Here is a 13735-nt window from a genome sequence, read left to right as displayed (position 1 = left end):
AGAAATATTGAAAGCTTTCCTCTTTAAATCAGGAACAAGACAAAAATATCTGCTATCACATCAGCCAACATTATACTGGAAGCCCTATAGCTGCATAATAAGGCCAGAACGAAAACAAAGATGCAAGGATTGGAATAAAAGAAATAAAACTATCATCATCCACAGATGACATGATTGCACATGCAGAATCCAAAAGAATCTACAGACAAACCATTAAATTGCCAGATATCAGATCAACATACCATACAAAAATATCCATTGTATTTTCATACCCTAGAAGTAAAAAATTAGAGAACACAAAATTTTAAATGATTACTTTAATATATATTTATAAGTATAATATATATATATTTATTTATAATATGAAAAAAAATCAAATATCCAGGAAAAAAAAAGCTAGCAAAATATGTGGAAGACTACACAGAAAAATACAAAACATTATTTAGAGGAATTAGAGAAGACCTAAATAAATAGAGGGATACACCATATTCATGGATCAGTAGGTCCAATGTTGTAAACACACCAATTCTTCCACAATTGATACAACTCTAATTAAAAAGAAGGCTTTTTGTGGGAATTGACAAGGTGAAGGATAGGAGAGATAATTCTGAAGAAGAATGTTGGAGGGCAAAGCTACTTGATAACAAGGTTCACTATAAAGCTACAATAATTCACACAATGTGGTATTTACAAAACGATATGCTGATAAAACATAATAGAGAGTTCAGAAACAGACCTCCAGAGATTTGTGATAAAATACCTAGGAAAAAAACCTACGAATAAACCTAGCTAAGGAGGTAAAAGAGGGGATGCACCTACATTCATAGCAGCACTACTTACAATAGCCAAGACATGGAAACAACCTAAATGTCCATCAACAGATGAATGGATAAAGAAGATGTGGTATATATGTTTGTGTGTATACATATATATGTAAATACACACGCACACACACACACACACACACACACACATTGGAATATTACTCAACCATCAAAAAGAATGAAATAACGCCTTTGGCAGCAACATGGATGGACCTAGAGATTATCAAACTAAGTGAAGTAAGTCAGAAAGAGAAAGACAAATACCATATGATATCACTTATATGTGGAATCTAAAATACAATACAAATCAATGTAACTAGGAAAAAACAGACTCACAGATATAGAGAACAGACTTGTGGTTGCCATGGGGGAGGTGGTAGGGGAGGGATGGAATGGGAGTTTGGGATTAGCCAAGGCAAACTATTATAGGATGCATAAACAACAAGGTCCTACTGTATAGCACAGGGATCTACATTCAATATCCTGTGACAAACCATAATGGAAAAAAATATGAAAAAGTATATATACATATAACTGAGTCACTTTGCTGTACAGAAGAAATTAACATGACATTGTAAAGCAACTATACGTTAATAAAATTAAAGAAAAAGAGGAGATGCAATTTAAAATAGGGTAGTCAGGGAAGGCCTTGCTCAGAGGGACAGTGTATGCTACACAGTGGGAAGTCTTATATCATAGAGATGTCAGTTCTCCCACAAATAAATATGCAAATTCAAGGCCTTCCCAACCACAACGTCAAAAGACATTTAATGGAACTTGACAATTTGGCCCTAAGTTTCATTCTGAACAGGAAAAAATGCAAGAGAAAATAATTGAGATGACTTTGAAAAGGAAGAAAATGTTGGGATTTTCCTAACACCATCAAAGCATATTGTAAAGTTATAGTAATTAAAATGGTGTGACACTGTTCTACAAATTAAAAAATAGACTAATGGAATAAAACAAAGAGTAAACAGAAATGTGGCATGTTAAATAAGTGGGGGGGGGAAAGACCTAATTTCCTGCTTCCTAACTAAATTCTCTAAATATTTGTAGCTTTCCATCAAGTCTCTTGGTTTCTCCCTAAAGAGATAATTTTATGCTTCTTTGCCAATTGTTATGCCTTTGGTTGGTTTCTCTTATCTAACAGCATTGACTAACACTTCCAATACCAGGTTAAATAATAATGGTGATTGTATTCACCCTGACTTTAGTGGGTGTGCCTTTGGTGTTTGCCATTAAATAAGATGGTAGCCTGGGGACTGGGATATCTCTAGTCTATATCTCTGTCTCTATCTTTATCTGTTTGTACTTTGCAAGCCTCATGCACTGCTCCACGCCAAGATTAGGTGCCCTCTGAAATTCCTTCCAATTTTAAGATTCAATTATTCTATATGTACATGTGAATTAGATTTAATTTTTTTTTTTTTTTTTTAGGGAATGTTTCTCTCTGAAAGATTTTACAGCTCTCAAACAGAAAGCAAATGTTCTCGTTCTGTGCCTCACATTCAGACTGACTGCCAGCAAGTAGAAAGCGTCTTGAATGAGGTGAGTTTAGAAAAAAGTGGAAGCAGCAGAAGTGCAGGAAATGGAACACAATTCTGACCGTTGCCAACCAGAGCCCCCCACTTTCAGGACCACCACCCAGTGTCACTTCATCCCACTCAAGACACTTCACGTTGTGTTCTGTTGGGGACAGAAATCGCACGTATGGTTTACCTCCAGCAAGTTCCTCCAGGAACTATGCAGCAAGGACCCAACTGACTCTTATTCATACAATGACAACCTGAAACCACCCATGCCAGCGCCTTGCTTCTACCATTCAATAACCAACCATCTGTATTTGGAAGAATGCCGCCACTAACAGCACAATTCAGAAGCAGCAAAGAGATTTTTTAAAATTTTTTAATTTATTTATTTTCGGCTGCGTTGGGTTTTCGTTGCTACACACAGGCTTTCTCTAGTCGTGGCGAGCAGGGGCTGCTCTTTGTTGTGGTGCGCGGTCTTCTCATTGTGGTCGCATCCCTTGCTGCGGAGCACGGGCTCTAGGTGTGCGAGCTTCAGCAGTTGTGGCGCACTGGCTTAGTTGCTCTGCAGCATGTGGGATCCTCCCCGACCAGGGCTCGAACCCACGTCTGCTGCATTGGCAGGCGGATTCTTAACCACTGCACCGCCAGGGAAACCCCGAAGCAAAGATATTGATGCTAGGTTTTGTGTTGTGTTTCAGGGTTCTGTTTGATCTCCTGAGTTCTATGCTCTGAGGGTTCACCAGGTGTTTTTCTCAGAAACACTGCTCTGTTTTGCACTCTTTGATAATTACGCCATCCAGCTGGCACCTTGCTAGCATTTTACTCTTGGGCTGGTATGTGTCTACCAAAATCCAACTTTGGTTGCTTTGTTTCTTCCCAGTTTGGTTTCTAGCAGCCACACCCTTCCTCACAGTAGAGTGTGGAATCCTATGCTAGATTTAATACCGTATTTAAATACGGTATATTTAAAATGAATCACTTCCTTTCATATAGAGTTATGCCTTTCTCTCCGCCCTTCTCTCTCACAAGCCTGGGCTTTGAGGGTTTGTCAGGTGTTTGCTAGACCATAACACCTAACTCAGGGGCAGAAGTGGGAACTCTGGCTTGGCCCTCCTGTGGGTACACCAAGAGGCTCTGAACAACCACCAGTAGGAAGTCAAGCTTCCCATTTGTGCTTATCCATGAATACTTGTCACACAGTACTTTTCCTCAGTTCATTTGGTTGTGGAACCTGGCATGAGGAATCCCTCTTGCCACACTGCCATCTCTAAATGCTTATTGGTTGTTAAGAAGCTCCCTTTTCCGGAAGGAAAAATACATGTACTTTGTGATCCTGGAAGGTCCCATCTATTGAAGCCTTGAACTTCGTAACAGAAGAGAGAGACCTGAGAGGGCGTTAGTGAAAAAACAATATGAAACACATTTTTAATCTTCTCTACGCTTAGTCTTTGCAACCTTTCATTAGATTGATCCTGTCACTTAGGGTGAATGTTTTACTTAAACTGATACTTCCAACAGCCAGTGGCCCCGAGGTTTAAAACAATTGTAAGGAATAAAATACTGCCAAAGAGCCCAACCCCATTTTCCAAGGTACCCTCTTGTGGGACTCCTCCTGCCTGCCTTCCCTGGGCTGGAGGCAGTTGGCTCTGACCCAGAGGTGGACATTGCAGCCACCCCTTGTCACTCTGAGTGCTTTGGCCCACATGCACCCTGACTGTTGGTTGACAGTTCCTGACCTGTGCATCCCAGGGGGATCTTGATTTAAGCAGCTTTTACTTCTTCTTCTTTTTTTTTGTGGTACGTGGGCCTCTCACTGTTGCAACCTCTCCCGTTATGGAGCACTGGCTCCGGACGCGCAGGCTCAGCGGCCATGGCTCACGGGCCCAGCCGCTCCGCGGCATGTGGGATCTTCCCGGATCGGGGCACGAACCCGTGTCCCCTGCATCGGCAGGCGGACTCTCAACCACTGCGCCACCAGGGAAGCCCTACTTCTTCATTTTGATGATGGTTATAATATGACCTTAGCTCAGATTCAGCTAAACAGGAAGTCTAAAATCTTATATTTGAAGACAGGCTGGGTGAACAATCATCAGAGATGTTGTAGACTAGAGAGCAGGGTTGGACTAGATCAGAGATAAACTGTTTTTTTTTAGACACTGGCCGTTCCATGCAAGGAATTCAGAGATGACCCTGGGGTAAAGGGACACTAATAAATAATAATGGGGAATGATAATACAAAGTACTCATGGTCCTCCCTGTTGACGACAACCATTCACTCAGCAAGTTTTTAGAGTTATCTACAAAAGCTCTACTTAAAAATATAAGATAAATTTCAAAAAAGAAACAAGAAAGCAAGTCCCTCCAGATATAATGATGTCCTTTGAAATGGCAGTTTTAGGGAAAAGGATCCTGTTGGGAATGTCCTCAGTTAATCCGTGAACTTAGCTTAGGGCCAAACTGGCTTCAGAAGTCTAAAGATGAGACACCAAGCCTTGATAAATCTCTGACCTACTCCCTTGTCTTGAGACCAATCATGGACCCATTTCTTTGCCTTAGAACAGTAAAATAGATCCCAACAGAACAAACATGGAAGAGAAACTGAAATCCATAAACCATTCAATAGGAGAGGAACTTCTAGAAATTTCCTAAGGAAAAGTCATGTTTCACTCACACATAGTCTACTAGGAAGTTACAACTCTAGAAATAGGTACCAAGTCCAGCTCAGGAGGCCACTCTGAAATCCTTATATCTGTAATTCTTTGATCCCACCCTATATGGGCCTTCCTGAGGGCCTAAGATTCCTTTGCCCGGGTTCATATGCTTCCTGCAGTCTGACCTGAGCATCTCTGCTGTAGCTCCCGAGAGGCCAATGTTTCTACTTCGTAGCTTTACTGAGTGGGCTCAGGCTGACATCTCCATGGTCCTGAGAGTCTTTTCTTCCACGGAGGCTTCACTTTCAACTGCCTATAGCATCTGATCTCTTCTGGAGGAACTTGTGAGGTGTTTCTTATTTTTAGAATAATTTTACACTATAGTCACTTATTCATATAGGAAAAAAAAGAGTACAGCATTATTATACGTGAAAACCTTTGGAAATCAGTAACAGTGAGGGTCTGAAGATCAGAACAGTAAGTAATGACTCCTCTCGGAATCCTTTTTCTAACCCACCACCTAGTTGGATCCCCGTATGCTTCATTAGCTAACCATTTGTAACAACCTGTTCAACACCTACCTTCCCCATGAAGCTGCAAGCTCCACGATGGCAAAGCCTTTATCTGTTTCTTTCATCACTATATTCCCTAGCACATTGTAGATGATCAGTATATGTCTGTTGATCAATTGACCAATGTTAGACTAATTGCTTAGTATCTTAGGGCTTTTAGTTTTTTCATCTATAAAATCAGTGGATAAATTAAATCATCCTCAAAGTCCTTACCAGATGGAACTAACTTGTATCATGATTTGTGAAGTGCACTGATGTCTGCTACTTACTGTGAAATGCACTAAAAACATAAGATTTTTTTGAATCTCATGCATTGTTGAATGCATAGAGGGATGGATAGATATGGGATAAAGCAAGCATAATACAATGTTAATTGTAGAATATAGGTAGTGAGTATATGGATGTTCACTGCCAGTTACTTCAACTTTCTGTGTAGTTATAAAGTTTTTCATAATAAAATGTTGGGGGAAAAAATGGGGGGTTCAGAATAGCCCAAAACATGGACTGCGGTAGGAAAAAAAGCTGAAGAAACTAATTCAATATAAAAGTCATCAACAAGAGTTCAGGATTAGAAAAAGAACAAAGACAAAATAGATGTACACATTTTAATAGAATTGTGTGAACTTGCAAAAACTTTATGTAAGAGTTTAGAGGAGAAAGAGAAATCATGGGGGACTACCAAGATGGGCAGAAAGTGCTTCAAGAACTAGGTGATATTTCAGCAGGGCCTTGAAGGTTATGCATAATTTGAATGGGTAATGAGTTTAAGGAGGAATTTTTAAGGGACTGAGGACAGCTGAAAATGATAAAGTGAGCATACGTGTGGAGCAAGAAAACAAGCAAAGACAGTGAATTTCACATTGGCTTACCTGCAACTAAATAGGGAAAGTTAAGGTTGGAAAGTAATGATGATAAACAAAATTTATTAGGATCTTCTGTATATATTTGAGGTACCTGCACACAGCACTTTCCATGCATTCTCTCATTTAATTCTCGCAACAAACATATGAAGAATTACAATAGTTGCTAGTAAGGAAACTAAGGTTTAGAGAAGTATATAGTCATTTGCCCAAGGTCACAGCTAACAAGCAGTAGAACCAGGTTTGTCTGACCCCAAAGCCCAAATACCTAACCATTAGACATACTGCCTCCCTGGTAAAGTGAGGCTAGGCTCTAGGGGGCCTTAAATACCAAGGTAAAAAGTTTGGGCTCTACTCCCTAAGCCTGGAGATCCACTGAAAGATTTTTGATGATCAGAGATTTTTAAAAAGAAAATTGGCAGAAATGGGCAAGAGATTGAAGCTAGGAAGCCCAATTAGGGAGCTGTCACAATAAGGTGTGAATAAAAGCCCTAATCCGGAATAATTGCTGTGGGGGCAGAATAAAGGAATAAGAAGTCTTTAAGAAGAAATAATCTACTGACCTCTTCCTAGTAATATTATATCGAGACATTCACTGTTTTGGTATCAAATATTCAAATTAAAAGTATCTTTAGATCCCAAATGTTGTATTGTATTAGCCCGGTGAGACTCCAAAGACAAATAAGCAGCCCAAATGTCATTCCCGTCCACTTGCCAAGCCACTCAGGCCTCTGGGATGGTTTGAGGGTCTTCAGAGTGTTGACAGGTCTGGCTTGTCTGAGCTGCCCACAGGGATCCTTGGGGCCTACTCTTGCAATTCTCTATCACTACTGACGGGCTCCAGAATGGATCCAAGAGGTCCAAACCTGGTTGTCCCATCAGTAATCTGATAGGGCTAATCTCTCTTCCCCAAGAACTGGATCTAGAGCAACTAGGGTTGGTTAGGCTGCCACTTAACCTGATCCACTGGGATGGCTGTGGCTTTCTGCTGTGAGCTGCCTAGAGGAGTTAGCTGAAGGGTGGGAATTCTTATCAAAAGAGATATGTGTGCATATAAAGGAGGATGAAAATGCCCAGGGAGTTGGTGTGCCCTGGGGAGCATTTGTTTACATGTGGGTTGGGGTCCCTGAAACAGCTCTCTGGTGTTCCCTCCTGCCCTGTCTCTCCAGTATTTCCCCGACAAAGTGACATGCTGGGGAGTACAGACCATGAAACAAGAGAAGAAGAGACTCCTGAAAATACAGACCAGTGGACAAGCACACATATGCGTGTGTGTGTGTGCGTGTTTGTGTGTGTGTGTGACTATATCAATAGCCAAGATGGAAAGCAAGTTCTCAGACAGTGAGAGGGTGTTGAATAAGAGGAGGGTCTACCAGAGGGAATGAAGAATTGCATTATTTTCCCACATGTTTACAACCAACAGTCTTTGAAGTCCAAGGAGATTTGTAGGAAGAAGAGTACTATTCAAGCATGAGCCCAAAGCTCAGACACTCAGAAGCCACTTATAATGAGGGTTAGTTAGGCTCAGGGGGCTATTGTCAGAGTCTGACTAATTGAGAGATGAATCAGTGCTTTATAAACTGTAAAGTGCCTTTAAATTATGAGGTGCTATATAAACTGTAAAATACTACACAAATGTAAGGGAGAATGATGACAATTATTTGAAGAGGAGAACATTATTCTGAGTGCAGTCTGTGACTTGAGAATTAGACAGTAAGAAAATTATTTTAAACAAACAACAGAATTTGCCTGTTGAAATGTATCTTCTCTCTTTCAGAATCAATAATCTTGATGGGGCTTGACATTTATTTCAAAGAGAAACTACTCAAAACATATGAGACTCCTTTTCTGGGATTAATTTCCTTCAGAACCAGCTTACAAGCCACAAAAAATTATCTCATTAATTTATAGTCACACTGTGTTTTGAACCTTACATATTATCTAGCTTAATCATTACAGCTGACTCCAAAAGAATTTTAAGTGTTTTTTAAAAATCAAAATTCACTCTCTAAAGCAATGATCCTTAATCTCTTGTGTGTGTGTGTGTGTTGAGGACCTGCCAAAATGCACAATGCACAGAACAGTTTGCATGGGAATTTCTAGATCCCAAGGTAAAGAACTCTTGATCTTCCAAGAGTTATAGAAATTCAAATTTGAGGGCTACAGGTCTGAGGGCAATTATTATCTGAACATAAGCAGCAGGTTTGTTGGAATAAATGTTTAGCCTCCCAAAGGAATTGGTTGAAGGAAACCACACCACTGTAGGAGTGATCATATGGTATGAGTGTTTAAAAATTAGTCCGTTAGAGTCATATGGGGTTTGTGTCGTCATTTCTGTAGCTGCAGTGGTTTTTGGCGTGCGTGTGCGTGCGTGTGTGTGTGTGTGTTTGTGTTCATTGCTAGTAGGATGTTTAGGCAGCAGCTATTGCCTCCCCAGGTGTCTACCCTCAACTCAATTTAACCAACTCAACCTGAAAGAGCCATAGCCCTAGGAAAAGGAATCAGATGGGCTGCAATTGCCCTTGAGGCCCACCTGGTTACAAGAGAGAAAGAAAGGCATGATTGGCATTTGTGTAGCCGCTTTCACTCTCGGAGGAGTCCCGGCCAAGGGGTTTGGAGCTTACACTGCTGTTGTCTTTTTGAGACAGAGGGGATATCTTGTGATCCTCTCGCATGCCAACCACTGTTAGAAACAGACTTTAGGTGAATTAGTTAATTTAACTCTTAACCTCCTCAGAAAGACAGTATTGTTCTCATTCTGTGTCTCGAGACACAGAAAAGCTAAAGAACTTATAATCAAAGTCAATTGGCTAACAATTAGCAAAGCAGGCATTTAAACTCAGAGCTCCTTCTGCTGCCCAACACTGACTCTCCCATTTCTTCCCAGCCTCTGGGAAATGTTCCCATGAGCTCCGCCCTCCCTGGGGGCCCCTGGAAATGAAAGCCATTCACTTATCTCACCAAGGACAGTGTCCCGAAAGGCCTGCCCATCAGACAACTGGGACTAAGCCTCATTTGCTTCTATTACTAACTTCCTTCCTGATCTTGGCAAGCTCCTTGAGTGATCTGGGTTTTCTCATCTGTAAAATGAAGAGGATAGAACTAGATGAAACTTCCAGCTGAAAAATTCAGTGACTGAATTCTGTGCACTCACCCCATTCCCTGAAGCTGGCAGGCCTCCCGATCCTGTGGGCTGCTCACCGCTCCCCACTGGATGCCACCTTCTCTGACCGTCCAGCTAGAAGGATGCTCCACTCCAACCACAGGTACGGCTGTTGTCCATTTTACACTTACTTGGTTTATCTCTTCCATTTTAACTTCCATATCTTATCTGAATTCCTCAAATGTTTTTGCTTATTTCTTTAACTCTTATGTAGTACTCCAATGTATGAATAAACCAATTTATGTTTTAATTCCTCCACGAGAGACAGTGGTTGTTTCCATGTTTCACTAACAATGCTGTGACTAACATTCTTTCAGTTGCCTCCTGGAGTGCTTGTACAAGAGATTCTCCAGAATGAACGTCTAGAAATGGAATTGCTGAGTCATAGGGTTTGTGTATTAGGTACTGCCAAATTGTCCACTGAAATGCCAGTACTGACAAACGTTCCCACTTGCAGTGTGTACGAGTTCTGTTTCTCACATCCTCACCAATCCTATCAAGCTTCACATCTTTCCAAACTAGCATTTTGACTGCATTTGCCTTATGACACTCAGCACTTTCTACTTTATATCTGTTTATATGCTACCTCCCCTACTGGCTGTGAACTTTGCGAGGTCAGAATCCTTGCTTAATTCATTTTTATATTCGTCCCCAAGAATTTACTGAGCTTAGTAAGTATAAAATAAAGAGTTATGAACAGATAAATGATAAGCAAACTGAATTCATTTTGACCCAAGGAGATGCGGATTCGATGATGGCAGGGACGAAGTGTCTCTCTCTATTCATCTGGGGTGAGGATGTGGGTGGGGAACCCCATCAGCTGCAGTGATGGTTGCACAGTGGTCAGAAGTGGCTGACAGACCAAAGGTTTCAAGATCTACAGAGGACTCTCTCCAACCTTTGGAGATCCCAGCTTTAGGGAATGTTTTATCGTGGTGTTCAGCAGCTATCTATTGACTGTTGGGAGCAGCAAATTTCCCAGGCTCTGGGGCCATCTTTTTATATACCAAGAGTGCTGTTTCTGAATGGAACTCCCCCACCTCTGGCTCCACCCCATTACCAAGGGTTGGATAGAATCCATGTGTCCTTTGGACTAGGAAGCTGCATGACCTATGGTAAATGCCTCCCCCTTTTGACACCCCAGCAGTTCCAGGCTGACTCATTTTCTAAATAAGCCACTTGTGGCTTTTGGTCTGACATCACATGTGGAAGAATGAGTAATTTTTCAAGAACCAGAGTTATATTGGATCAGAATAAGATACACTGTGTATGTTACTCATAGTTCTAGGACAAGGGGTCAACACTGGTAACAAGTACCCTAACGTTCTCCCACCCCTCATTTCCCTGGGGCCAAGGGATAGAGAAAAGGCGAAGGAAGGAGGTGCGTATGGATGTGAAGAATTTTTGTGTACATCTCTAATTTTGTTATCACATTATGTACAGTTTAATAAAATTGTCTTGTCGCCTCTGCTAGATTAAGTAAAAGTAATATAGCAAAGTAGGCAAGGCCATGGGGCTCCGCTGCTTGGGTTCAAATCCCAGCTCCACCACATACCAGCTGGGTGACCTTGGGCAAGTTACTGACTCTTGATTTGCTTCCATTTCCTAGTGCCTATAATGTAGGGCTGTTGCGAGGAATAAATGAACTCGTATATATGGATCACTTAGGATCGTGCCTGGAACTTAGTATGCACTATGGAAATATTAGTAAATATTTCCTTGAATCCATCACAATGTTTATGCTCATGTTAAATGCTCAATAAATGCTTTTAGATGAAATGAATTCATCTTATTAAAACATACTTGGAACTGGGGGATAGAAGTGACTACAAGTGGTAGACTCTTGGTTGGAAATGGAAGGAACCATAAAGATCAATTCCCTTGAGCACAGGTATTACCTGCCTGCCCCACTTTTGTTTTGTTAGTTGTTTGTTCCCTAGTTATGTGCACTGTGGTGGGATAAGGGCTGCCCCCACCAGGTGTCACTCAATGGAGGTTCTACTTGCTGTTTTTTAAGCGTAGGAAGAAGGCACAAGTCTACATCCTCAAACCCTGGAAGCATGGGCTGAGTTAGAAAGGAGACCCTGGCACCAGAGAACTTCATTCTCTGACTTCTCAGCACCTACTACTTGTGAGGCGTTAGCAAGACAGCGGCATTAGGATGGGCGTTATTTTGTCGAGTTGTTAGTAGGATGGGAACACGTGTAGGAAATTATTTAGATAAGATGTTAATATCAATGCAGATGTGGTATGCATTCTCACAGCATTTGTGGCTTTTTGGGAACATACTCCTGAGTCCCAAGAGTCACAAAGAAGCCATAGTGAAATCCCTCGAAACCCGCCCTCTATCACAGACTTCTTCAGGATGCCGGGAGATTGGCGGACCCCACTCATGAGAGCAGGCCCATCCTGCCTCACTGGCACCTCCGTGCGGGTTTTAGCTGAGGAGACGGGCCAGACAAGTAGCTCCAACTGGGCCACTACGGAAGCCAAGGTGCTATGCTTATTAGAAAGGCTCCACATTCAGTACAACTGGTAGAACTGCTGAGTTACTGGGGAGGTGTCAGGAAGCGCAGCCTGGGGGGCATCTAAAGGACAGCCGTATTCTCAACCGTTGCAAAGACAGTCACACACACGCCAACACAAACAGCTTCACCCTCCTGGGTTTTTCCCTTCCCTATACTCACGCGCACACACACGCGCGTGCCTCACGTACACTCTCTCAGTCAAAAGGGGGGCCTAGGGGAGACCTCATGGCTGAATCAAATGCTGGTTAATGCTGCTGCTTTTATTACACCAAAGGTCTTAACATTTATTTGGAGAGGAACACAAAACTTGGCATACTGGCATGCATTCTCTACAGCACAGTTTTGGAGGAGCTCAAGATCACTGCACCCCACACAGGAGAACAACGCCGGAGGTGGCAGGGGGACTGTAGGTTCTTGGTCTCTCTGGTCAGCAGACTACAGGTGCTTCACTACCATAGCAATCGAGGAATCTTGTGTGCTGGGCAGGTGTGTTTTCAACAGCTAAACAGGTGTGACAAGGGATCCAGGTGTGGGTGAGTCCCTAACACTTAGAGCCGAGAGTTATTCTGGGGTAAGTATATTCTCCCCAAACAGGTAGCACTGACTACAGGGGGGCATGCTTAGTACTGCATCTGAGCTTGGTTAAGCAACCAGGTGTCCTCAGTGAAGGGAATCCTGGTTTCAAAGAAAGAATAAGACATGATGGTGCTATCACAATAAGGCCACTAAAGTCACAGCGAACGAGGATCTCAGAGGAAGCTCTCACGACTACAGGGAAGCAGCTCTATCCTCTCTGACGTCAGGTGCCCCTTGCTGGGTAGGCGCCTGCTCTGAGACCTTCACCTGGTCCTTTCTGAGCTGCAGCACATCACTGAGCGCAACAGAGCAGAGGAGGGGGCCACACACGTTAAGGTCATGGGACATCACCACCAAGTGTGGCTGACTGTTGTTGGCAAATGTCTTGGATTCCTTTCTCGGTTGGGCTGGGTGCCCCTGTGTGTCTGGAGAGCTAATCTGAAAAGAGGCTGGCAAAGGACTTCCTCAAGCTCCGGATGGTCTCTGCCTTGGCTTCATCCTCATTGGCTGAAGACCGGAAGAAGGAGGACTCAGAGAAGCTGAAGGCATTTGTCAGGGACTGCGACTTGCTTGAAGATAAAAACCAGAGAGAATGTGAGAGGGTGGTGTTCCCAGTGAGGCAGGGAAGGACGGTGACACGAGGATACACGACCGGAATGCCCACTCCCACCCCAGGGAGACTGGGTGGCAGAGGAGAAAGCCAGCATGGGGCATGCTAGCAGGCCCCTGGGAGGTCCCTGTGCTCTTTTCTTTACCTGCAGTGCTGCTCAAACAGGAAAGGATGGAGGCAGCGTGGGAGAGAAGGAGAAGGGGGAAAGAGAGAAGAGAAGGAAGGAGAAGGGAAAGAGGAAGAAGGGGTGGCTCAAGGCTCTTCCTTTCACTTAATGCTAAAGGGCCCACAGGCTAAATTTCAGGGCCCCAACTTGGCAAGAACTAATCCAGGAATCTCACACCCTTCCCCTTGGATGAGACGTAGCAACCAGGGGCCAGTGGACTCTTGGGCTCTCTTTCTCATCAACTGTCCAGTAGTGG

The 13735-nt window shown here is 42.8% G+C and overlaps 1 protein-coding gene across 1 annotated transcript in view; it reads right to left on the bottom strand.

Annotated features, from left to right (window-relative positions):
* Positions 1–321: 321 nt before the first annotated feature.
* Positions 322–13735, bottom strand: part of SYN2 (synapsin II) — a 159592-nt gene continuing 146178 nt past the window's right edge. The window contains exon 13 of the mRNA XM_022562772.3: positions 322–13272. Within this exon, the coding sequence (XP_022418480.1) occupies positions 13137–13272 (136 nt within the window). The 3' untranslated portion in view covers positions 322–13136. The remainder of the gene's footprint in view (positions 13273–13735) is intronic.

This window comes from Delphinapterus leucas, chromosome 10 (genome assembly GCF_059928025.1).
Source record: "Delphinapterus leucas isolate spDelLeu-1000000601 "Yukka" chromosome 10, BTC_Dleu_Yukka2, whole genome shotgun sequence".
Classification (NCBI taxonomy): domain Eukaryota; kingdom Metazoa; phylum Chordata; class Mammalia; order Artiodactyla; family Monodontidae; genus Delphinapterus; species Delphinapterus leucas.
This window is presented reverse-complemented; position numbering and strand designations above follow the sequence as displayed.